General features: G+C 39.3%; 1 protein-coding gene across 1 annotated transcript in view; it reads right to left on the reverse strand.

The window, feature by feature from the left end:
• The window catches only part of LOC138808593 (zinc finger protein 717-like), a 33,790-nt gene extending 12,283 nt beyond the window's left edge, over positions 1–21,507 (reverse strand). The window contains exons 1-3 of the mRNA XM_069994888.1: positions 21,425–21,507; positions 19,386–19,444; positions 3,465–3,591 (exon numbers count right to left, since the gene is read on the reverse strand). Of these exons, the coding sequence (XP_069850989.1) occupies positions 3,465–3,591; positions 19,386–19,444; positions 21,425–21,431 (193 nt within the window). The 5' untranslated portion in view covers positions 21,432–21,507. The remainder of the gene's footprint in view (positions 1–3,464; positions 3,592–19,385; positions 19,445–21,424) is intronic.
• Positions 21,508–27,490: the final 5,983 nt, after the last annotated feature.

Below are 27,490 nucleotides of genomic sequence, written 5' to 3' on the forward strand. Positions count from 1 at the left end.
AGATGAAAGAAATAATTAAAATTAAATCAGACTTAAATGAATTAGAATCCCAAATGACTATTGAAAGAACAAAACGAAGAGTTGGTTCTTCGAAAAGATTAACAAAATTGACAGACCCTTAGCAAATCTTCTCAGAAAAAGAAGAGAACACACCCAAATAAATAAACTCAGAGATGAGAATGGAAACATCACCACAGAAACAACCAAGATTCAGAACATTATAAGGGAATACTTCTCAAAACTTTATGCTAATAAGTTTGAGAACTTGACAGAAATGGACCTTTTCCTAGCAAATACTGCCATGCTGAAAGTAAACCAGGATGAGTTAAACCATCTTAACAGGTCCATATCAAGCATTGAAATAGAAACAGCAATAAGAGACCTCTCATCTAAGAAAAGTCAAGGACCAGATGGTTTTACAGTGCAATTTTACAAGGCCTTCAAAGCAGAGCTCACACCAATACTCCTCCAACTCTTCAATGAAATTGAAAGAGAAAGTTCACTACCGAACACATTCTATGAAGCCCTCATAACCCTCATCCCAAAACCAGGCAGGGACTCTTCAAAGAAAGAGAACTATAGACCGATTTCTTTGATGAACGTTGTTGCAAAACTTCTCAACAAAATTTTGGCCAATCGACTTCAACAAAAAAATCATCCAAAAAAAAATCACACACCACAATCAAACAGGATTCATTTCAGGGATGCAAAGCTGGTTCAATATATGCAAATCAATTAATATAATTCATCACAAAAACAGGAGCAAGGATAAGAACCACATGGTTATCTCGATAGATGCAGAAAAAGCATTTGACAAGATCCAACACCCCTTTATGATGAAGGTTCTGGAAAAATTAGGAACCAATGGAACATTCCTCAATACAATAACGGCTGTATATGACAAACCTACAGGCAGCATTATACTTAATGGTGAAAAACTAAGGCCATTTCCTCTTAACTCAGGAACGACACAAGGATGTCCACTCTCTTCACTTCTCTTCAATCTAGTATTAGAATGCCTAGCTACAGCAATAAGACAAGATGCAAACACAAAGGGGATCCAAATAGGGAAAGAGGAAGTAAAACTCTCCCACCTTGCAGATTACATGATTTTGTATTTAAAGAATACTACAGATTCTACTCCCAAATTACTCAAGCTGATTCAAAACTTTGGCAAAGTAGCAGGGTATAAAATAAACCCTCAAAAATCAATGGCTTTTCTGTATGCCAACAATAAGAAAAGTGTGGCTGAAATTAGGAAAGCAACTCCATTCGTAATAGCCCCACAAAAAATAAAATACCTAGGAATTAACTTAACCAAACAAATGAAGGACCTGTATGATGAAAAGTTTAAGAACTTGAAAAAGGAAATTAAAACAGAACTTAGAAAGTGGCAAAAACTCAATGCTCCTGGATTGGAAAGATTAACGTCGTGAAAATGGCAATACTTCCCAAGGCTATCTACAAATTCAATGAGATACCTATCAATATTCCAACCTCATTCTTCAAGGAAACAGAAGAGGCAATCCAAAAACTCATACGGAACAATACAAACCCTGAATAGCAAAAACGATCCTCAACAGAAAGAACATTGCTGGAGGAATATCAATACCAAATTTCAAACTCTACTATAAAGCCATAGTAATCAAAACAGCTTGGTATTGGCATAAGAACAGACCTCAGGACCAATGGAATAGAATTGAAAACCCAGAAATGAACCTACAGACCTATAGCCATCTAATCTTCGATAAGGGGGCTAAAAAAATAGAATGGAAGAAAGACAGCCTCTTCAGTAAATGGTACTGGCAAAATTGGTTAACTACTTGTAGAAAACTAAAGCTAGATCCTTATGTATCACCCTGCACCAGAATCAACTCCAAATGGGTCAAAGACCTCAGTGTCAAAGCAGACACTCTGTAAACATTACAGGATAGGAGAAAACCTAGGTCTCCTTGGCACAGGCCCAAATTTTCTTAATAGAGACCCAGAAACACAACAAATCAAAGAAAGGTTGGACAAGTGGGATTGCATGAAATTGCAGAGCTTCTGCATGTGAAGGGACATAGCTAGCAAGATCAATAGAAAGCCCACAGATTGGGAGAAGATCTTTACTAGCCATACAATGGACAAGGGTCTCATATCTAAAATATACCTGGAATTCAAAAAATTAAATCCCCCAACAGCAAATCTTCAACGAAATAACTGCCCAGTAAATAAGTGGGCTTAAAGATTAAGAGAAACTTCTCTGAAGAGGAAAGAAGGATGGCCAATAGACACATGAAGAAATGCTCAATCTCCCTAGCCATAAAAGAAATGCAAATCAAATCAACATTGAGATAGCACCTCACTCCAGTTAGAATGGCTAAAATCAAGAACTCTAATAACAACAGATGCTGGAGGGAATGTAGACAGAAGGGAACCTTACTGCATTGTTAGTGGGAATGTAAACTTGTTCAACCGCTTTGGAAAGCAGTATGGAGGTTCCTCAAAAGACTACATAGAGCTCCCCTATGACCCAGCAATCCCACTTTTGGACATTTACCCAAATGTTCACAAACAAGACCACACTAAAGCTACCAGCATGACTATGTTTACTGCAGCATTATTTACTATAGCTAAGATATGGAACCAACCCAGATGCCCCTCAGTGGATGAATGGATCAAGAAAATGTATATATACACAATGGAATTCTATGCCTCCATCAGAAGAATGACATTGCCCCATTTGTTAGGAAATGGAAAGACTTTGAAAAAATTATATTAAGTGAAGTAAGCCAGGCCGAAAGAAACATAGGTCCCATGGTTTCCCTTATTTGCAATATCTAGTATACGTCTGAGTCAAGCAGAAAAGGTCAGATAAGTTGGTATTAGGGAAATGAACCCTAAGATATGTATTCAAATGTTTTTTTTTCTTTCATGCGATTGTTTCTAACACATTTATAAGATTATTTCTTTGTTGCTTTGTATGTCCCTCCCCCACAGTATAAGGCGTGCTTTCAATGTATTTGATGTTGGTATAATGTGTGGAGGGGAAGGGGAAAAACAAATCATTTAAATAGGGATACAGGTGGACCCATTGCAACAATGAGATGTACAAGTCGTTATGTCAAAAACGAACTTTACAACTTTGGTGCGTGGGGGGGGGAGGATTGCATGGGAGGGTGGGTGGAGTGTGGGAAGCGATGGGGAAACAAAGGAGTAGGCTACAATGCTTGATAAGAAATGTACTCATTATTTTGCCCATGTAATTGTAACCCCTCTGTACAGTATTTTCACAGTAAAAAAAAAAAAAAAGACCTAGGACCAGCACAAAATAAATAAATAAATAAACAAAAAAAAAGAAAAAATGGACAGGAATCTTATATTCCACGGACTGGAATCCACTACTGAAGAAACATATTTATATATCTACTTAAAAAAGAAAACGGCACTTGATTTTGTATGTTAAAATGACTTTTGCTCACCTAAAGACAAGAGGTTGCTGTAGGTCTCCAGCATTACATCTCTATGCAGGGTCCTCTGAGCAAGATCCAGGTCCTGCCACTCCTCCCAGCTGAAGTCCACAGCCACATCATCAAATGACACCAGCTTCTGTAATGGCACATTTCCATCAAGTATTTAGCCCTGAGTCATAAGAACACCAAATATGGAATTTCATTCTTCTATATGGTACGCTTTTGTCTACATAAATGTTTGGAGCTTCTTGTGTTACCTGTACACTAGGGGAACTGAAAATCAAAGCAGAAATATTTTCCACCTTATCATCTTTGTTATTAAAATACAAAGTTTCCCTGATATATGAGAACACATTTGTGCTGCTAACAATTGAGACAAGATAATAATTCTAAGGAGACAGTGTTCTGGCATGACAAAAGTAAAGTCTAAGTAGGTGTGTGAAAGAGTGTTTAGCTCATTTTGGTAAAGTTTAGTACTGATCAGGGTAACAATGAATTACAAAAATAATTTTTCCTGAATTTTCATATTCTGCCTCATTTAAAACCCTATTTAGATCTTCTATTAAAAAGAGATCTCAGCTAGGCGTTGCTGGCTCATGCCTATAATTCTAGTTATTCAGGAGGCTGAGATTTGAGGATCGCGGTTCAAAGCAGCCTGGCAAGAAAGTCCCTGAAACTCTTTATGTTCAATAAACCACCAGAAAACTGGAAGTGGCGCTGTAGTTCAAGTGGTAGAGTGCTAGCCTTGAGCTGAAGAGCTGAAGGACAGCTCCCAGGCCCAGAGTCCAAGCCACACGAAAAACAAAACCAAACAACAACAAAACAATGATTTCAGCCAGGGCCCAGTGGCTCAGGAGGCTGAGATGTGAGGATCACTGCTCAAAGTCAACCCAGTCAGGACTGTCTGTGGGATTCATCACCAAGGAACCACCAGCAGAAAACCGGAAGTGGCGATGTGGCTCATGTGGTAGAGCACTAGTCTTGAGGTGAAGAATTCAGGGACAGTGCTCAGGTCCCGAAATCAAACCTCACAACCAACCAATACACACACACACAGACACACACACACAGACACACACACACACACACACACACACACACACACACACACACACACACACACACACACACGGTATCTCATAAGTAATCACGACACATTTAGGACATCACATGGAATACATAGCAGATTACTGATTCATGAAAAGTAAGTGTCCAAATAAATATGCCTTCATGGAAGGATGGAGGATGGATAGAGGCTTAAGGAACATTCAAGATGACAAAAAATGAAAAATAGGACCACGACAAGCAAGACAGAGAAAAATTACAAGAGGGATGTGATCTAAAAATACAGAAGAAAAATTTACAAGTTGGAAGGAAATAAGAGTGCTAATTTGCCTGCAGAGGCTAAATGGAGAGGTTTTGGACTACCACACTGAACCCTATTACAAATGATGAATGGCCAAGCTAGCCATGCTTGGCTATACCAGAGGTGAATGCTGACTAACACACAAAAGGGAAATATATATGTGAAGAATTGAAAGAAAATAACATTCAATTTACAATCCATTGGGCAGAGGAACTCTTCTAAAAATGTAGATTGAAGATATCATCAGGGAAAGAGAATTGATTCATTACACATCTACATTTTAAGAGTGTTACAAGAGAAGTGCTTCAAGAGAAGAGCAAAAGGAGTGCACATACATATACACGTAGGACAAAGAAACTAAAATGGTAAATGTGTAGGTAAGTATAAAGGAATATATTGGTCATATATTTTATGTAATATTTCTGTAATAGTTTGTTGAAATAAAACTTATAGTACCATATTCATGATTCACAATGCATGAAGATCCAATATATAAACTCATCACTTTATTAAAAGAAAAGTATGTAGAATACTCATATGCATCAATAAATATTGCAATTGCCAGGCAAATAGGAAGGCCTCCGTTCAAAGAATTAATTGTACCAAAAAACAGGGTACTAGATTTAGGGCTGGGAATGTGGCTTACTCCAGAGTGCTTGGCTAGCATGCACGGGTTCAATTTTTTAGTTCCATGTGAACAGGAAAACTAGAAATGGAGATGTGGCTCAAGTGGTAGAGTGCTAGACTTGAGCAAGGAAGTGTGCTGGCCCTGAGTTCCAGACCCAAAAAAGGCATAGAATTCTAATTCTTTAATCCACCATTGTCACTGGAGAAGTAATATAGTTCTTACTAACTGATAGAACAAGCAGACCAAAAATTGGCATGGACACACACATTGATGGCATTATCTTAACCTAAATGGTGTGTTTAAAGCAATGTCATTACATTTTCCAAGACAGTACATTAAGAATAAATCTCAAGACAAACTATAGAAATCAACATGAGAAATAAAGCTACATGATAAAAATAAAGTTAAATATTGCACTTCTAGTAATCTGTAAGTGAAATAAACAGGGAAATCAGAATGGATCTGGAAGAAATGACAAATATTATTGTGAATTTTTTTTTTTTTGTTTGTCATGGGGCTTGAACTGTGGGAATGGGCACTGTGGCTGAGCTATTCAGCTCAAGGCCAGCAGCACTTCCAGTTTTCAGGTGGTTTATTGGAGATTAGAGTCTCATGGACTTTTCTGCCTGGGCTGGCTTTGAACCATGAACATCAGATCTCAGCCTCCTGAGTCACAAAGATTAACGTGTGAGGCACCGGCAGCTGGCATTAACACTGTAATTTATAGAATAATAAAGGCAGCCACTTTCTTACTTCACCTTTGCAATAAAAATAAATATTTTAAGTTATGTATGCTGTATTCATATGTACATCTTGTAAAGACAGGGCAAAAGAGAACTGGAGGGAAATAAGGTGGAAAAGTGCAGCAGAGGATAGTTAGGAGAAACTGATGAAAGTAAACTATAGAACAACTCATAAGTAGAGATGAAAGGGAGTGATTGAGAGTGAGTAAGGGAATGGAGCATTCTGTAAGTGAAGGAATATACTTATTACCTGACTCATGGAATTTTCATCTCTCTGTACATCACCTCTATGAAAACAGTAAATTAATATAAAATAATTGCTACATGGAGTTGTGCTAGTGTAATCCATTTGCTGAGTGAACAAAATCTCCATAGTTAGAAGAACACTTACAAGTATTAGAAATAAAACACCTAATTTGAAACTGAAGTATTTGAGTTTAAGTTGAATATTAGTTCTACATGATCATCTTGTTTCATTGTAGTATCCAATTAGTTGTTAATGTTAAATGTTCCAGACAAGAAAAACAAAAGCAGGGCTTCAGGCACAAGACTTCTCCTTCCCCAGCTGTGAAGGATGCTGAGGTTTGGAAGCCAGCCGGGATAGACAACTCTAATTAAACATTTAGACAACAGGTGGGAGCTGGCTCAAGTGACAGCGCCAACAGTGACTGAGGAAGCAGACCTGGAGTTCAAGCTCCAGCACTACACAACAAAGGCATGGTGGAGGGTAAAGTAGATGTGGCAAATGAGTTTCTAAGATAGACACCAATTGTGGCAACACAGCAAGTCCTCATCTGACACATAAAGAGAAAAGAGAATGAGTGGAGGGCTGAGAGAAGGGGAACAAAAGGGCAGGGAAAAGAAGGAAGAAGAAAGGACAAGAGAGGAGTGGAGTAGAGGGAAAAAGAGGGAAAGGGAAAGGAGGAGGAGAAAAGTGGAGGGCAGGAAAGCTTCATGACATTAGAGTTGACAGTTATTACTTGGATAGGACACCAAAAGTTCTGATGCAAAACCAAACAAGATTAGGTCCATCAAAAGGCATGATCAACAAAGAGGCAAAAGCATGGATTGAGTGAAAATATTTCCAAATATCACTAACAATTGGAATAATTTCTAAAATATGAAACAAAATTCTACAACAAACTGCCACACACAAAATCTGATTTTAAAATGGGGAAAACGATTGAAAACACTTCAAAAAACCCCCACAAAACTGCAAATAATTCATTGAAATATACAAAGCTCAGTATCAATAGTCAGGAGAATTCAAATCAAAATTCTACGGAAATAACTACTTTATATATGTTAGTATAGACAGGTTTAAACAAAAACAACAAAAATCTTTCAAAAGTCTAACAAAGACTGGGAAGGATGTGAATTCAATTTGAACCTTGGTGCATGTCTGGCAGGAATGTAAAACAATCAAAGATGGTATGGACAGAGCTAAAAAGAACTAAATAGAGAATTACATAGGAATATGGTCCAGCACTTCTATTTCTAGATTTGTACCCAGCAGAAGAGAAAGCAAGAGAAGTACTTGTCAGCAAGTACTGACAAGAACCAAAAGACAGACACAGATAAAAGAATAGATAAAGTCATTGAAAAGGAAGACAAGTTTACTACATTTTACAGCAGGGATGATCTTTGAATACATTAAGCTAAGTAAAATACAGCAGTCATAAAAGCACAGCCATGGTATGATTTCCCTTACTGAGCTTCCAAGGATGAACAAAGTCATAGAGCCAAAAAGTAAGATGGTTCCAGAGACTGGGGTAGAGAGGAAAAGGAGCTATTAATGATTATACAGCTTCATACATGGAAAATGAAACATGCTGTACATGGATGGAAGAGATGGCTGCACAACAATGCAGCCATATGTACTATCAGTGAACTCTGAACTGAAAATGGTTAATGTAGCCACACTGGATGGAACACACCATACACCCTGAACTTGGGAAATTCAAAAAGGATGACCAGCCAGGCTAGGTTACATAACAAGTTCAAGGGCATGCGGGACTACTTACCAAGACCTGTCTTCAAAAGGAATATGGAATGATTTGTATTGACAAAGCTCATAAAATTCCCCAACTTTATAGACCATGACAATGACAATTTGCCTTGTGAAGGTGAAAATGTGTTTTTGACTTCAACTAAGCATCTCTGTTTCACAATACTGTGACATATGTGAAATTTATGTAATCACTTAATCTCAATTTAAACAAAAAAAAAAAAGAAGGGGTGGGGAATGGCAACTTCTTTTTACAACTACTTACACCTAATAATAATAAAACTTGTTTGAAAAAAGGAATATGGAAAAATCAAATTTTAGACTCTGAATTGGATCAGAGATAGAAGTGCCATATGTGTCTATTTTTCCACTTGAAATTACAAATTAAAATTTATGAACAAACGTTAAGCCACATTTCAGGTGGAAACATACAACTACAAATAGCATTAATAACAAACACACATGGGACCAAAAATGCAAAGTATTTTTTTTTTGTCGGTTTTGTGGCTTGAACTCTAGGCCTGGGCACTGTCCCTCAGGTCTTCAACTAAAGGCTAATGCTCTACCACTTGAGCCAGTGTGCCACTTCCGATGTTCTGAATCAGTTCTCCAGGTAGCTTCCCAAGGACATTTTGCTAAATATAATATCTAGTAGCGAGTTCCTCAGAGATCAAAGTCTATCACTGAGCAGATGTTGGTCACCTTTTGCTACCAGTGATATTTCAAATGTAAAAAACCTGGTGACTGCAGTGTTTATTATATAAAACCAGCTTCTATCTTATACTGGCAGTGAATGAAACTATTCAAATGGAGCAAGAAGAAGATATAAAACTACACTACCACATCAAATGAAGTTAGATCAGATAAAGACAATAGGATCAGGCTCATCAATTTTTTTTTTTTTTTTGCTGTGTATTGATAGGTAGAAGGTTTTAATTATCTGTAGGGAATGCTGAAGCTGAGCTGAAAGTGGAAAAGGTTTGAGAGGTTGGAACTCCACCCACACTGCACTTAGTACACTGAGAGCTGGCCATTGAAAACTTAAAACAGACAACTCTGGAGCTGGTTAAGAGACTGGAGTGCCAACCCCCTGCCTTAGTGCTAGAAAGGCTGGAGCTGAATGAACTTTGGATGCTGTTGACCTTGAAGGCTAGGTAAGATGGACTTCATGCCTGGAATATGTCTGGGATGCAGTCTCCTGTCTCAAAAGTATAACACAGAAAAGGAGGAGGTAATGCTTGATAAGAAATGCACTCATTATGTCCTGTAACCCCTCTGTACAGTATTTTCATAATGAAAAACTTTAAAAAATAGAAGTTTGGAGGAGAGTTCTGGGAAGATGGCAGAGGAGAAGGTGGAGGCTAAACAAGCTGTCGCAAAGAAAGCAGTTTTAGTGTTCCAGTGAACAGTCCTAAGCCAGAGAATCACACCAAGTGTGCCATCACAGTACAGAGAGTTATGCCAGAGAGGGAAAATTCAGGCAAGGAGACAGATCTGAGCATTAGCCAGCAGCCGGGGCTGTGGCAGTGGAGGCCGGAGGCTGTAGCCACCATACCTGCAACACAGAGAGTCTGGGACAAAGGCGCCAGATGTGGCGGATTGAGTGGATTCTACTCAATACCAGTAAGAACTGAAAAGGAGCAGACATCTTCATTGTGCAGTTCGCAGACCATAGATGACTCAGGAACCAAGACTCCAGCGTGAGTAGAAGCCTGACATCCTAACTCCTTCTCAGGGAGCAGAGGAGGGAAGGCCACCCCTCCCTCCCCCACTCCATCTTTGATACTGACAAAGGCCTGGCTGAGCTGCCAGCTCCAACTCAGGCCTTGGAAGAAAACAAAAGAGTCATTTAGCAGGTCACAGGAACCTAACCTGACCTTCTAGGTTCAGCTCCACCCAGGGCCCCAGCCCCAGGAGTGGCTTTCTTCACTGGGTAAAGAGACAGAGGCTGCCCCTCCCTACAGCAGCCTGGACAATCAATTGAAATTCAGTAAACATAAACCCTGAGAATGGCTCCAGGCTGGGCTCTGTGAGTCTCTCAGAAGCTAGCCTCCTCTCAAGGAAAAGCTACTGTTTGCTGAAAGGCCTCAACCCTACCCAGAACCTAGGCTTATCACAGCATCTCCAAACTAGAGGAAACAGACATCTCCCTCTTTTGTGATACTCAAAGCAGATCTCCCTCCAATTGAACTAGCCTGGGAGGAGGATCACAAACTCCCGGGTAAAGCAGAGCATTTTTCTGCCTGCTCAAACTGACTTAAGAAACCAACCAAGCCACAGGAAAATCAAACACCACAAGTGGACCAGACTGTAACAAGAGACTGGTTAAGGGCAAAAGGGATCTTCCCATCCTCTCCCCCCCAAAAATAAAAAAAACTCTTTTTTTGTACCCTCCATAAAATTTTTTTTCTAAAAGTTTTAAAATTTTTAACTTAAAAAATTGTTTTCTATTAACTTTTTTTTTTACTCTCATAATTTTTATTTTAGGAGTACATGTGTGAGCTTTTTTTTTCTTTTAAAAATTTTTTCTTATTTAGCTCTACTGACCTTTTGATCCTTTTTTTCTTTCCTTCTCATTCTCTTCATTTTTTCTTCTCTTTCGATCTTCTTTGTGTGACTTAATTGCTGTTCTGCTCATCCTCAGATATACCCGTAGTCGATTATTAGACCTTATCCCCCATTGTGTACATACTTAATCCGGAAATTTATTACTCAATTCAAAACCTCTTAGACTTAAATTACTTAATAGCAGTACAACCTCTTTATACCCATATAATATTGTAAGCATTTTTATTTTTAATTTGTTCAAGTCTCCTTTCTATCCCTCTTCTTCTCTTATCCTGTCTAGGTTTTTCTCTGAATATTAACGTTTTAAAATTTGCATAATTTTAAGTATTTCACCAACAAATAGGCATGAGCCAATTCAATATAAAAATCAGCTATCTGGAGAACAAGGACTGTATAGGTCTTAGTCTCATAGCAGATGTATATGAAGTAACAGTGTAAGGCATTTAGGTATCTGAATAATTTTATGACAGATTCTATTTTTTTTTTTTTTGCCAGTCCTGGGATTTGAACTCAGGGCCTTGGCATTGTACATGAAGTTCTTTTGCTCAAGACTAGCACTCTATCACTTGAGCCACAGTGCCTTTTCCACACAGGTATGCATATGTGTATAATCACATCCTTAAACCAAAATTGTAATATTGAAGTGGACCCTGAGATGAGGCCCCAGCTGGTATGATGCCATTTTGAGCTTTGCCTTTGTTTTAGGGATTTTAGACTTGATGGGGCTAGTTCCCAGAATGAAAAAATGCATCTGGTCCCCCTTCCTTTAACAACCTAACTGACCATTGATTGTTGAGTTAAAGACTCACCCATGAGACAGATACATTGTAAACTGGCTCCAACTGGTGACACCAGGTGCTTAAGATAACCCTGTCTTTTGCACATGCTTTTGGTAAACTCTGGCTATTGGCCACCTGTTTGTGGTCTGGCAGGAGTGTACAATCCTTCCAGTGTTACAATCCCACTAGTCACCTGCGAGTGACTAGGATCGACCTCATGGATTTTGCCTTTAAAAAACAAAGAATGGGGCTGCTCCAGGTTGCAGTATCAGCTCCCGAGTCTGTGCTGTGGCCCTCACCAATCAGTGTAGGAACCTTCTCAAAAATGTTGCTTCTTTATTAACAACTTTGTTGGGGTGGGCTCTGTCCCAAGGTGAAACCAATTTGCACAATTTGGAGCTTTGGAGATTTTCAGACTGACTAATAGGAGGTCTGCAGTCCAACTAGTAAGGTCGGGGCTAACAAAAATAAAAAAACAAATAATAGCCCAGTTCAAAAAGAAATGTTCTCAATGCATGACTATTGAACTATGATCTGTCTGTACATCACCTTTATGGTAAAAATTAAAAAGAATAAACAAGTACTAGGAACATAAAACAGTTTCTGTTGAGGATAGGAGTACCAGTAGGAGCAGGGAAGATAGGATAAAGAGGGCCGAATGATGAAACAAACCTTATATATGTTTGTGCAAATGTAACAATGGAATGTGTTCATATTGTTTTGAGAAAGGGGATGAGGAAGGGAATGTGATGACAATCCATCAAAGCACAGTTAAAGGTGACAAAGGAATGTTATTTACACTACTTACACCAGAAAGGGGCCTGCAACTACCTTGTGCATGGCTGGGTACCCAGAACCAAGACCAGCCTCAACCTCCAAGCCTCCAATGGGCAGCCCCAACCTTACTAGTTGGACTGCAAACCTCCTATTAGTCAGTCTGAAAATTTCCAAAGCTCCAATGCTCCAAAGCTGCCAAGCTCCAAAGGGGAAGGCTTTTCCTTTTGCTTCCTTCCTCCTTCTCTGCGGGCCTCTCCACTCCACACAGGCCTCTTTGCAGGCCTTAAGCCTTGCCACTTTCCTCTCCAGACATCTCACCAGAGGCTCCAGGCTTCTCCACAGGCCCTGATCTGTTGCAATAGGCTCCTCTTACTGTCCTTTACTCTGCCATCTCAATCTCCACCCCAGCTAATGGGAAACATGCAGCCTGTATATAGGCTATGTCACCTCCCCGCCTCCAACAGTTTCAACTGCCACTCACCCTCCTCTACCAAGCCACCCACTCAACCATTTTGTACACCCTGCCCCTTTCAGTGGCCCAGACCGTTAGGTGATGACATCACTGCGAGGCTTGGCCTTCCCACCCCACTGGTTGTTAAAGAAAGAGAATGAGTGTGCATTCACATACATAATGGAAATAGCACAATGAACCTCCTTTGTTCAACAAATATACACTAATTAAATGTAAGGGAAATCATAGTTTCCCTTATCTGCAAAAACTAATCTATGTCTAGGACAAGCAGAAGAGGTCAAAAGCTATGTACATATGGCCATATAAGCTGATGCTAAAGGAAATGAAGCCCAAGACAGGGACACAAGAGATTTTATTTTTTCTTGCTGTTCTTTTTGATGGGCTTACAATGTACTATATGATTTCTTTTTGTTTCTTTGTATGTTCTTCTGCCATAGCATAAACCTTTTTGTCAATGTCTTTGATTCTGGTGTCTTGCATCTTGTATATACATATTTCTAATTGAGGAGGGGAAGGGAATAACAAAATTCTGAAATAAGGATACAGGATGGCCCATTGTAACAATGACTTGTACAAGGAACTATGTTGAAAAGGAAATTTACAACTTTGGTGGGGTGGGAAGACTTGGGGAAGTGGGGAGTAAAGTGATGGTAGGGGAAAAACAAAGGAGGGGGAAACAAATGCTCTATAAGAAATGACTCATTACCTTGCTCATGTAACTGCAACCCCTCTGGACACTATCATATATATTATATATATATACATACATACATACATATATATACATACATATATGTATATAAAAATGTATGTGTGTGTGTGTGTGTGTGTGTGTGTGTGTGTGTGTGTAAAATAACATATCCAAGGTATTTTATAGAAATGTTCAGTCAGTCAGGTGCTGGTGACTCATGCCTGTCATCCTAACTACTCCGGTAGAGTGCTAGACTTGAGCAGAAGAAGTTTAAGGAGAGTACACAGGCCTGAGTTCCAGTTACAGAAAAAAGACATAGAATTCCTTTTTTTTTTTGTTTTTTGCTAGTTGTGGGGCCTGAACTCTGGGCCTGAGCACTGTCCCTCAGCTCTTCAGCTCAAGGCTAGTTAGTTACGAGGCTAGTTAGTGCTCTACCACTTGAGCCACAGTGCCACTTCCGGCTTTTTCTGCTTATGTGGTGCTCAGGAATTGAACCCAGGGCCTCATGCATATGAGGCAAGCACTCTACCACTGAGCCAACTACCCAGCCCAGAATTCTAATTTTTTAATCCACCATTGTCACTGGAGAAGTAATACAGCTCTTACTGATAGAACAAGCAGACCAAAACTTAGCAGGGACACACACATCGATAGCATTATCTTAAACTAAATGGTGTGTTTAAAGCGATGTCATTAAATTTACCAAGACAGAACACTGAGAATAAATCTCAAGACAAACTGTATAGAAATCAACATGAGAAATAGAACTATATGTTATAAATAAAGTTAAATAGTGTATTTCTAGTAATCTGTAAGTGAAATAAACACAGGGAAATTAGAATGGATCTGAAAGAAATGACAAGCATTATTGTGAATTTTTTTTGTTGTTGTTGATCATGTGGCTTGAACTCTAGGCATGGGCACTGTTGCTGAGCTCTTCAGCTGAAGGCCAGGGCTCTACCACTTGAGCCCCGGTACCACTTCCAGTTTTCAGATGGTTTATTGGAGATTAGAGTCTCATGGACTTTTCTGCCTGGGCTGGCTTTGAACTGCAATCTTCAGATTTCAGCCTCCTGAGTCACTAAGATTACAAATGTGAGCCACTGGTGCCTGGCATTAACACTGTAATTTATAGAATACTAAAGGCAGCCAGTTTCTTACTTCACCTTTGAAACAAAAATAAATATTTTAAATTATGTTTGCTGTATTCATATGTAGATCTTGTAGAGACTGGGCAAAAGTCAGAGAACTGGAGGGAAATAGGGTGGAAAAGTGCAGCAGAGGATGATTAGGAGAAACTGATGAAAGTAAACTATAGAACAACACATGAGTAGAGATGTAAGGGAGTGATTGAGTGAGAGTGAGGGAATGGAACACTCTGTAAGAGAAGAAATGCACTTATTACCTGACTCATGGAATTTTCATCTCTCTGTACATCACCTCTATAAAAACAGTAAATTAATTATAAAACAATTGCTATGTGGAGTTGTGCTAGCATAATCCATTTGCTGAGTGAACAAAATCTCCCATAGTTAGAAGAACACTTACAATTATTAGATATAAAATGCAACACTTAATTTGAAACTGAAGTATCTGAGTTTAAGTTGAACATGAGTTCTACATGATCATCTTGTTTCATTGTAGTATCCAATTAATTGTTAATGTTAAATGTTCCAGACAAGAAAAATAAAAGCAGGGCTTCAGGCACAAGACTGTTCTCCTTCCCCAGCTGTGAAGGATGCTGAGGTTTGGAAGCCAGCCGGGGTAGACAACTCTAATTAAGCATTTAGACAAAAGGTGGGAGCTGGCTCAAGTGACAGCGCCAACAGTGAATGAGGAAGCAGACCTGGAGTTCAAGCTCCAGCACTACACAACAAAGGCATGGTGGAGGGTAAAGTAGATGTAGCACATGAGTTTCTAAGATAGACACCAATTGTGGCAACACAGCAAGTCCTCATCTGACACATAAAGAGAAAAGAGAATGAGTGGAGGGCTGAGAGAAGGGGAACAAAAGGGCAGGGAAAAGAAGGAAGAAGAAAGGACAAGAGAGGAGGGGAGTAGAGGGAAAAAGAGGGAAAGGGAAAGGAGGAGGAGAAGAGTGGAGGGCAGGAAAGCTTCATGACATTAGATTTGACAGTTACTACTTGGATAGAACACCAAAAGTCCTGATGCAAACCAAGCAAGATGAAGTCCATCAAAAGGCATGATCAACAAAGAAGCAAAAGCATGGAATGAGTGAAAAGATTTCCAAATATCACTAACAATTGGAATGATGTCTAAAATATTAAACAAAATTATACAATAAACTGCCACACACAAAATCTGATTTTAAAATGAGAAAAAACGATTGAAGACACTTTAAAAAAATATCTGGAAATAATTGATTAAAATATAAAAAAGTTCAGTATCAATAGTCATGAGAAAAATTCAAATCAAAATTCTACAGAAATAACTACTTTATCATGTTAGCATGCACAGAGTTTTAAACAAAAACAACAAAAATCTTTCAAAAGTCTAACAAAGACTGGGAAGGATGTGAATTCAATTTGAACCTTGGTGCATGTCTGGCAGGAATGTAAAACAATCAAAGATGGTATGGACAGCCCTAAAAAGAACTAAATAGAGAATTACATAGGAATATGGTCCAGCACTTCTACTTCTAGATTTGTACCCAGCAGAAGAGAAAGCAGGGATGAGAAGAAGTATTTGGATAATCACTTCACAGCAAGTACTGACAACAACCAAAAGTTAGACACAGGTAAAAGAATAGATAAAGACATTGAAAAGGAAGACAAGTTTACTACATTTTACAGCAGGGATGATCTTTGAATACATTAAGCTAAGTAAAATACAGCAGTCATAAAAGCACAGCCATGGTATGATTTCCCTTACTGAGCTTCCAAGGATGAACAAAGTCATAGAGCCAAAAAGTAAGATGGTTCCAGAGACTGGGGTAGAGAGGAAAAGGAGCTATTAATGATTATACAGCTTCATACATGGAAAATGAAACATGCTGTACATGGATGGAAGAGATGGCTGCACAACAATGCAGCCATATGTACTATTAGTGAACTCTGAATTGAAAATGGTTGATGTAGCCACACTGGATGGAACACACCATACACCCTGAACTTGGGAAATTCAAAAAGGATGACCAGCCAGGCTAGGTTACATAACAAGTTCAAGGGCATGCGGGACTACTTACCAAGACCTGTCTTCAAAAGGAATATGGAATGATTTGTATTGACAAAGCTCATAAAATTCACAAACTTTACAGACCATGATAATGACAATTTGTCTTGTGAAGGTAAAAATGTGTTTTTGACTTCAACTAAGCATCTCTATTCCACAATACTATGATTTATGTAATCACCCAATCTCAATTTTAACAAAAAAAAAAGTGAGAAGGGGTAGGTTAGGAGCAATGGGTGACAATGTTGTCAGACATATTGTTTTGTAGAATGGCAACTTCTTTGTACAACTACTTAAAGCTGATAATAATAAAACTGTTTGAAAAAAGGAACATGGAAAAATCAAAATAAAATTCATGAACAAATGTTAAACCACATTTTAGCAAATAGCATTAATAACAAACATACATGGACCAAAAATGCAAAGTATTCATGTTTTTTTTTTTGTTGGTTGTGTGGCTTGAACTCTGGGCCTGGGCAGTGTCCCTCAGCTCTTCAACTAAAGGCTAATGCTCTACCACTTGAGCCACTGTGCCACTTCCGTTTTTCTGAGTGGTTTATTGGAGATAAGAGTCTCATGGACTTTCCTGTTCTGGCTGTCTTTGAACCATGATCCTCAGATCTCAGCCTCCTGAGTAGCTAGGATGACAGGCCTGAGCGACTGGCGCCTGTACAAAAATGCAAATTATTCTAATCTGTGCATCTTACTTTCAATTTTTGTATATCTTTTCACTGACTATTTTTCAAGTGTATCACATAGTGCTGAATTAGTTCTCCAGGTGGATTCCCAAGAATATTTTCCAAATATATTACCGAGTAGGGAGTTCTTCAGAGATCAAAGTCTATCACTGAGCAGATGTTGGTCACCTTTTGCTACCAGTGATATTTCAAATGTAAAAAACCTGGTCACTGTATTGTTTATTATAAAAACCAGCTTCTATCTAATACTGGCAGTGAATGAAACTATTCAAATGGAGCAAGAAGAAAATATAAAACTACACCACCATATCATATGAAGTTAGATCAGATAAAGGCAATAGGATCAGGCTCATCAATTTTTTTTTTTTTTTGCTGTGTATTGATGGGTATAAGGTTTTAATTATCTGTAGGGAAGCTGAGCTGAAAGTGGAAAAGGTTTGAGAGGTTGGAACTCCACCCACACTACACTTAGTACACTGAGAGCTGGCCATGGAAAACTTAAAACAGACAACTCTGGAGCTGGTTAAGAGACTGGAGTGCCAACCCCCTGCCTTAGTGCTAGAAAGGCTGGAGCTGAATGAACTTTGGATGCTGTTGACCTTGAAGGCTAGGTAAGATGGACTTCATGTCTGAACTTTGTCTGGGCTACAGTCTCCTGTCTCAAAAGAATAAGGCAACAAGTGTCTTTCACAAACTCTTTTTGGTTCTGATTGTAATATTAATAGAGATGTTTTACTTTTATTTATTTATTTTGCATGTACTCATGGTAACCTTCCCTGTGGGAACCCAAATAAAAATGCTTAGTTGAAGAAACTCGGGGCCCAACTGGCAGTGAGCCTTAGCACCTCTCCTTCTCCCTATCTGTCTATGTTTTTGTGTTTTTCTAATTTTCTTTAGCTCTGGACTCTTCATAGAAGTACCTCGGCTTACATTTAGCAACAATTTTCCTATATAATGGGTAAAAATGTCAATTCTAAGAGCCATGTCAGCAAAGGAAAAGTGATCAGTACGAAAAACTAGTTCTAGTTAGGTCCTGTTGGCTCATGCCTGGAATCCTAGCTACTCAGGAGGCTGAGATCTGAGGATCACGGTTCAAAGCCAGCTTGGGCAGGAAAGTACGTGAGATTCTTAGCTCCAATAAACTACCACAAAATTGGACAAGGCACTGTGGCTCAAGTGGTAGAGTACTTGCCTTGAGCTGAAGAGCTGAGAGACAGTACCCAGGCCCAAGAATTCAAGCCTTACAATGGACAAAAAAAAAGAAAAAGAAAAAGAAAAAAAGAAATACTAGCTCCCAGATAAGAGCATGTGAAGCAAGGAAAAAAGGAAGAGAAATTTTTGGAGGGAGGAGGGTCTGAAAGAAACAATGATAAAAAGAGAGAGTAAAACAGATGAAAACAGAGAGAAGAGAGAAAGAAAGCTAGTAAGCAAGAAACAGAAAGAATAAAAAAAATACAGAAAAAAAAAAAGCTAGTCAGGAGACCTTTGAGAAACATAGAGGGGATTTCTAGAAAGGACATAGACTATATATATGGTCATATATAGCCTAAGTTTCAAGTAGAAAAAGGCTATGAAGCAGTCCAATAAGTATGTATGAAGAGTAATGTAAGTACACATACCTTACTCAGTACTCTTCAATAGTTGAAGGTATAAGTGACCACACTTTTTAGCAACTATAGTAAAAATTTTATTAGGACAGTTTAATGTTATTCACGGGGATGTGATCTCTGACCAGTTGTTCCATGAGAAGTCACCTCCTTGGTGTCAGTGAATCCCTTAACAAGTTTGACTACTTCTAACAACATCAGAAAAACTAGAAACAAACTGAAGCAAATCTCTACTCAACTCAGCCAGAATGTCAGATTTAGAATGTACAAAGTCTACAAGCCATCTTTATCTGATTCAGGAGCATGTTCCTGAAGTTGAATCTGTTTTTCTGTTTTTCAATCTTGTCCACTATTAGGTTCATGAAATGGAATGTAAAACAGAGAAATCAAAAGCAACTCACCAGAGATCCTTTCATTCTTTCTTGTTGTTGACAATGGACAGAAGATTCTGGAAGCATGGCTGGGAGACAAGGCAAATGAGATAGTCAGGAAAGAACCTATGGGATTTTGCCCCAGATTTTCCTGCTTAAAACATTATACATGGGCTGGAAAAGCATAAAGCCTTCTTATGGGAGAACCAGTATCTTTTATGTCTCAAGTAGAGCATTAATCAAACACTCCACTAAAGATGAATCTATAGTTGATTAATTGGTAGATAGATAGTATAAAAGCAATTCATTTCTAGGTTAATATACATGTAGTACTAAAAAAACTAACATCCCACAAAAATAATTGAAAAATAAAAACATACCACATTTCATTAATGTGGTATGTATTCATTCATGTATTTCATTACTGAAATACACTTAGGGATGCATGAACTATGTTTATTTTAATGCAAAGGGATCCTAGCACTCCACTGGGCATTTGTACTCCCCCTCATTCATTTCCATATTTACATGTATAGTATAGCTCAGCATTTTTCACAAAAGTTATACAGGAAGCACATATGCAATGCATGTTTCTAGTGCTATAATGTTTCAATAATGGTTGTGAAATGACACATTTCCTTGTATCCAAATACTCAGAGCACCCTTATGCAAGGACTTGCAATTTGCCATTTAACCTACTTTGGCCAAATAGACATCACTAAAGATCTTATGTCAGTAATGCTCACTTTCCTAAACAGTCATATGAAGAACCTTGGCCATAATGCTGAAGGTACAAGGCCTAATAAGATGAACATAAAATACTGGGTCATAGGAGAGACACAATTCCAATCAACTATCCTCAGGGAAGGAATTAGAAGATTAAAGTCTTATATGTGATTTAAACAATATTAACACAAAATAGCAAGTTGAAGGCACCCCAAAATGTAGATCCACAAAACTTAAATCAAATAGCTATGTGATTTGGCTGGTACTTGCTGGTTGGTTTCTTACACAGGAAATGCTATTATCCACAGCTCTTTTGTTTCTTTGCACAATTATGTAGAATTGCGTTTAAATTATATTAATAGATTATATATTAACTTAATTTTCTATATTATTAAATGATCTATCAAGTTTTTAGGAATGCATGTTTAGGCAGTCTCTCTCATTTTAAGTGATGTAAAATAGACTCATTAGTATATAGAGAAATTGCAATTTCTCAGAAACAAATCAAGTGGGGAATATCCATAACATTTTGAAGTTGCAGAAGCCATAGGACGTGAAGAGGATGAAAATAGGATCAACATTTTTCTATTTGATATTTTAAAGGACTATTTATGATTCACTGACTTCAAATGGCAAAAAGAATTTTCTATGTAAAATAATACTTCTTTGAGCAGATTGTGACAAAACGGGTAACACTAGCTAAATCTTCAGGACAGGTTATATCTATGCATCATATATCCTTGAGCAATATACATTCCCTCCAACTTTTTTCTAGATCAGCACTTCCTAAACGGCCAGGAAAAACTAACATGTTAGAAGTAGCGTCAGGAAATCCATTGATGCGACATCTAGAATAAGTCTGAGGGATCCCATACTAGAACTGACAGTGGGAAGAGGTTGAATAAACCAGTGAGACTAGGATTAGGGATCAGTACATAGTCTCATGCCCCCTCTGATCACTAGGCTCTGGCTTAATCCTCAATCCAGATGCCGTCCCCTCCTGAAAGAGGGTCGAAATCTTCCAACACCACCAAATGATTTGAGAGAGTTGGGGAGAGAGTACCCAACCGTTTCCGTGCTCAGCTTACAGCTGGGCAAAGTGAATCAGGTGGCGTGGGTGCCGGCAGCATCTCTCAGTCGTGGCGTTCACACGCACAGCTCCCGGCTCTCCTCGTCTGGAGAGCCACCCAGCTTGCTCTTGGGGTTCCGGGAGCCAGTGTCCGGCTTCTGGAGGCTCGCGGGCCAATGGCAGCACAAACACCCGAACCCCAAACAAATCACCAAGCCCAGACAGGAGGCACACGTGGGGCTGACTCCGTCCTGCACCCAGCTTGCATTCATACCTGACATGGTTCCGCAGCCTGAGATTCCTTCAAGTTACAGCTCCCAAGGTCCCCTGAAGAGCGGCTGGGCGCCTGCCTAGGGGCTTGGACCTCGGGAAAGCAACACCGAACTTCCAAGCACTTCCCGCAGAAGCGGAAGGAAAGAACCCGGAATTAGCCGACAGAAAAAAAATCAACAGTGGGTGGAGAGGCGCATGCGCAGAAAGAACTTCCCGCCTCCTCCCCCAAACCATCACTTTCCAAGGATCTGTGCCCCAACGCAGACTACAATTCCCACAATGCAAGGCGCCATGTGCAGGAAGTGGGCTTGATTCTGGGATTCCGACCAGTGCCAGATCCCAGTTCCCAGGACTCCGAGTATGTCTGCAGACCTTCCTCTCCAAGCCCAGGGAGCAAATGCGAGTTCCTTCCTGAAAATCACTGTCTGGCTCCTGAAATATTCAACGACCAATCCGAAGATGGAAATGTGTTAGGAGCATTGCATAAGTTGGCTTTTTAATTCTTAGTTCTAATCATGCAGTTGAGGTGATGAGACTGGGTTGTTGTTTTCGTTTTGTTCTTCTCTTATGTTCTCCTGAATATATGTTACATCTCCGTTTTGCCTTCAGTTTTTGAATATCTCTCCTCTCACTTTAAAACGGTATTCGCAGCCCCTACCATTTTACACTGCTGTAATGTAATAAATGTAATGGAATGTAATAAATGTAATGTAATGGAATAAAATAGGTAGATAGGCAACATAATTCTTTTCTCAACTTGGATTTCTCAAAATTGATTTCCCTGAAACTCCCAAACTCCACCTATGAAATCTTAAGGAGTTTTTGGTTGTTTGTTTCTGAATTTTGTCTTTCCGTTAAGAAATTTTTATTTTCTTTTCCTTTTTTGCTGTTGGTCCTGTGGCTTGAACTCAGAGCTTGGGCACCATCTGTGAGTTTTTGCTATGCTCCATTTTCTTTTTCTTTTTCTTTCTTTTTTTTTGGGGGGGGGGGGGGTCTGCTGGTGGAGCCTAACTCTGGGCCTGGGCTCTTTCCCTCAGCTCTTCAGCTCAAGGCTAGCACTCTACCACTTGAGCCACAGTGTCACTTCTGGCTTTTTTTTTTGTTTATGTGGTGCTGAGGAATCGAATCCAGGGCCTCATGCATGCAAGGCAAGCGCTCTACCACTGAGCCACCTTCCCAGCCCCCTTACTTTTTCTTTAATAGTTTATTCAGGTAACTCCTGACACGTTCCCTCACAGGGCTTTCTTAGACCATGGATCCACACCTCCCTTACTCTTCAAAGAGATGGTGGTTTGGAGGATCAGGATCAATGTGGGTTTGGGTAGAGGAGTGAAGTTTAAGGTAGGTCTGTGTTGATGGGATGCCTGATCATTTGCCCCAAACCAGTCTGTTTCCGAGTTTCCATCCTTCGTTTTGAATTGCTATCTCTTCTGTGATCCTAAATGTTCCTCTAGGTAACTCAAGGCTGCATACCTAGGAAACCTCAGACTGGTCTTCCCAGACCTTATCCATTAGACTGTGGAATACATCTGTTGTCTCCTTCCCTCATATCTGAGATCCTATTCATCTCTCTTAAAGGTTTACTGTGATATTTGCTGAACCTGTACATTGGTTCAGGCAAGGTTTGGGAGGAAACTTTTGTGCCTAATATTCAGTCCTCCAGTGTTTGGGTTCTCCAGGCCTCTTTAGTAGACCTGAGTTATTCCTCGTGAAAGTGGAGATCATAGAACATAAATAGGTGTATGGACTTCAACTGAGGAGCATATATAATAATATAAAGAAAAACCAATAAATATATTCTGTAAAAGTCAATCCTTCAGAGGCAAGGCGATAAGGATCAAGTAAAAAGGGGAGTGCTTCCAAGACTAGCTTTGTCCTGTACTTTTCATTGTTCAAGGTTATATTTCTGATCAATATCTCTTATTCTCTTTCTTTTTTTCTTTTCCTTTACCAGTCCTAGGACTTCAACTCAGGGCCCAGGCACTGTCTATGAGCTTCTTTTGCTCAAGACTAGCACTTTACTAATTTAAGTCATAGCAGTGCTTTCTGCTTTTTCTGTGGATGTGGTACTGAAGACTTGAACCCAGGGCTTCATGCATGCTAAGCAAGCACCCTACCTCTAGCCACCTTCCCAACCCATAAATGCATTTTTCATTTCTTTAAAGTAGTATAAATAGTCTTGATTTCCTACATTAATTTAAAATTGTTCATTGCTCACATATATGTCCAATTATTTTTATACAAAAATTATATGCTGTTAGTGCATTGACCTCCACTGGTGACTACAATAACTTTCAGTGTATTCTTGTGATTTTCTAATTAAAAATAATGTCAGCTTTTCCCAAAGCTGACTGCTACCTGTCATCCTAGCTACTCAGCAGTCTGACTTCAGAGCTTTGGTCTTGGAAGCTAGCCTGGGCATGGAAGTATATGGGAATCTTATTGCCAGTTAACCATCAGAAAGCCAGAAGTAGAGCTGCAGCTCTAGTGGTAGAGCTCTAGCATTGAGTGAAAAAGCACAGGGACAGCACACAGTCCCTGACTTAAAACCCCAGGATGGCACAAATAGAAAGTTAATGTTACCTGCACATAAAGATAATAACACCCCTTCCTATTTACATAGATACTTGTGTTTGTATTGTCAAATTGACCTTGCTAGCAACTGCAGTACAGTGCAAGTTAAACGTGGTGAGAGTAGATGTATTTATCTTTTGGCTGATCTTAGACTATAAGTACACATGATTTCACCATTAAGTAGGATACTGGCTATCAACTACTCGTGTAAAACCAAGTGTTTTTATTAACATATTTTAGTTGCATAGGGGAGATTCATGTTGAAAATTTAATACAAGAATATAACTTTATTGAACTCACTCAATTATTCTTTCTCATCCCCTCTCTTTCCTAAAATAATTTCAATAGCTTTCATTGATCTGCTTATTTATATGCTTATACAGTACTTTGACAGGAAGAAAGGAAACAGTTGATATTGATCATTTGAATATATGAAAATATAACAATGAAACATATTAAAATTACCAGATGATGCAGGGAAAATGACATTGGGGTGATGGTGAATAGAATAGATTATAAACATTTATGCAAATATCATAATGCAATCCGAAGTATAGTAGAATGTATACATTTTCTTGTGTTCTAGTCTTGGCAGTATTTCTGAGCTTTTTATCCCCCTCAAGTCTTGCTGCCTACCACTTCGATCTCACCTCCACCTCCAGCACTTGGATTAGTTAATTGGAGATTAGGGTGTCTTAGATTTCTGGGTAGACTGGCTATAATCCCCGATCCTCAGATCTCAGCCTCTTGAAGAGCTAGAATTATGACATGAGACACCAGAACATGGTGGCTCATATATATATTTTTATATATCCATTTTACACTCAATCACTCTCACCATTTTCCCTAACTCTACCACTGAGCTCATCTTCTCACTGAGACTATGTTTCCTGTATGTGATTATTATTGTCTTTTCTTTCCTTTGAAATCTTTCTTTCAAATCTGATGTTTGGATCCTCTAACAACAGCTACTTTTTTCCCTGGTTGTCACGCTTACTGACACTTTGCATATCTCATTATTTTTAATAAAAATGAAATGACATAGTGTAGCAACTGTGGATAGCACTTGTTTATTTCTCTGCTTACATCAAGACTCTTGGAGAATTCTGCTTTTGTACAGAGCTGTTCCAGGGCCAAACCTGAACATGTACACAGGCTCTTCAGGGTTTACCAGGCAAGCTGCTGCTTCTATTGCCCTCAGCACACTGAGAAGTTCCACTAACACTAGCTGATTATTGTTTGTGAGAGAAAATGGGGGCCTAGGAAGGTGAGAGATACCTGTTCCCACTCTTGGCAGGCAGACATTTGTACAATTGCAGATATGGGGAGGATAAGCCTCTGGACCTATCTCCCACTGCTCTGTGGAATTTCTGAAGAGGGAGAATATAAGTGGTTATTTCTGTTGCATAAATGATTTTTTTGTTTTCCATTATGTTCTTTAAATGCTCTTAAACAACTCAGGAGTTCTTACAAAGCTTTAGTGTTTTCTTCTTTTGCTGTATGTCCTTAGGTTACTCCCTGGCAATAAATGGTATTTCTGGTATTGTATAAATATTGTGGTATGCCCCATGTATTTCATAAACTCCACACCGACCACTACTAACCTACTGATATTTCCTACCTCAACAGGGAAATGCAGGACTGAGTCATTTCAGGGGGAAAGAGTCCCTTATCTTGGACCTTCATAAGCCAGAGCAGGTATAATGGTTGCTTACTTCTTGCTACTCTGAGATAAGCTCCCAGGTCTAATTTTTTTGGGGGTGGTCCAGTTGTGTGGCCTGAACTCTGGGCTTGGGCGCTGTCCCTCAGCTCTTAAGTTCAAGGCCAGCGCTCTACCACTTGAGCCACAGAACCACTTCCGGCTTTTTTTCTTTTTGCTTATGTGGTGCTGAGAAATTGAACCCAGGGCCTCATACATGCAAGGCAAGCGCTCTACCACTGAGCCACCTTCCCAGCCCCCCCAGGTCTATTTTTTAAATGTGTTTTTCTGTCTTCTAGTATGAGAGTAGTACCTGGCATTGAATGGAATATTTATCCATAATTGTTGAGTAAATGTTTGAAATGATATTGCTTGACTGGAAATTTAGGGAGTATAGTGACAATAGAAAGACAGGACCGTTATATCCTAGATATATTCTAATTATTACTAATAAGTGGAAGCACGCACCCAGTGATTCTTTGGGTCTCGCTTACTTCCCTCAGTATAATTGTTTTCAATTCTTTCCATTTCCTATGGATGAGCAATGTTATTCTTTCTGATGCAAGCATAGAAATCTATTGTGTATATATACCACAATTATTAATGAACTCATCTAAGGAGAGACATCTGGATTTATTCCATATTTTAGCTATAATAAGTAATGCTGTAGTGATCATGGTTGTACTGTAGCTTTAGTATGCCCTTGGTTGTGGTCATTTGGGTAAATGCTCAGGAGTGGGATTCCTGGGTCATATGGAAGCCCTACAGTTAGCCTTTTGAGGAACTTCCATGCTGCTTTCCAGCATGGTTGAATAAGTTTATGTTCCCATCAGGAATGTAGTAGCATTTCCGTTGGTCCACATCCCCGCTAGCATATGTTATTTGATTTCTTGATAATGGCCATTGTAACTATAGTGAGATGGAATCTCAGTGTTTATTTTGTGTTTTTGTTTTGTTTTGCTAGTCCTGGGGCTTGAATTCAGGGCCTGGGCATTGTCCCTAAGCTTCTTCGCAGACTAGTACTCTAGTATTTTAGCCACAGGGCCATTTCTAGTTTTTTCCGTATATGTGGTACTGAACACTAAACAAGGGCTTCATGTATGGTGGGCAAGCACTGTACTACTAGGCCACATTGTCAGACTCATGTTGTTTGGTTTGAACTTCATTTATGGTCAAAGATGTAGTACATTTCCTCCTATGTTTTCTCTTAGCCCTTTTAGTAATGTGGTTGTTGAATATTTGAGGATATGTTTTTGAGAGGGCATAATTTTTTGAGCTCTAAGTATATTTGAAATATGAGGCATGGAGTTTGGAGGAAGATGGTGGAAGAGAAGCTGGAGGCTAAAAGCTCTAGCATAGAAAGCAGTTTTAGTGTTCCAGTGAACAGTCCTAGGCTAGAGAATCACATCAAGTATGCCATCACAGTACAGAGAGGTTGGCCAGAGAGGGAAAAATCCAGGCAAGGAGACAGACCTGAGCAGTTGTAAGTAGCGGTGTCTGAGGTGTCTGAGGCGGCAGGGGTGGTGGGCATAGCCGCAATACCTACAACAGAGAGAAGTCTGGGACAAAGGTGCCAGACACAGTGTGGGAGCGGATTCTATTCAACACCAGCAAGAATTGACAAGGAGCAGACCAGTGACAGCCCAGGAACCAAGACTCTGGCATGAGTAGAACCCTGGCATCCTCACTCCTCAGCAAGCAGAGGAGGGAAGGCCGGCCCTCCCACAGCAGAGGAGATCTCCATCTTTGATACTGACAAAGGCCTGGCTGAGCAGCTAGTTCCAACTCAGGCCT

The sequence above is a fragment of the Dipodomys merriami genome, unplaced genomic scaffold (assembly GCF_024711535.1).
Source record: "Dipodomys merriami isolate MVZ:Mamm:240054 unplaced genomic scaffold, mDipMer1.0.p SCAF_458, whole genome shotgun sequence".
Classification (NCBI taxonomy): Eukaryota; Metazoa; Chordata; class Mammalia; order Rodentia; family Heteromyidae; genus Dipodomys; species Dipodomys merriami.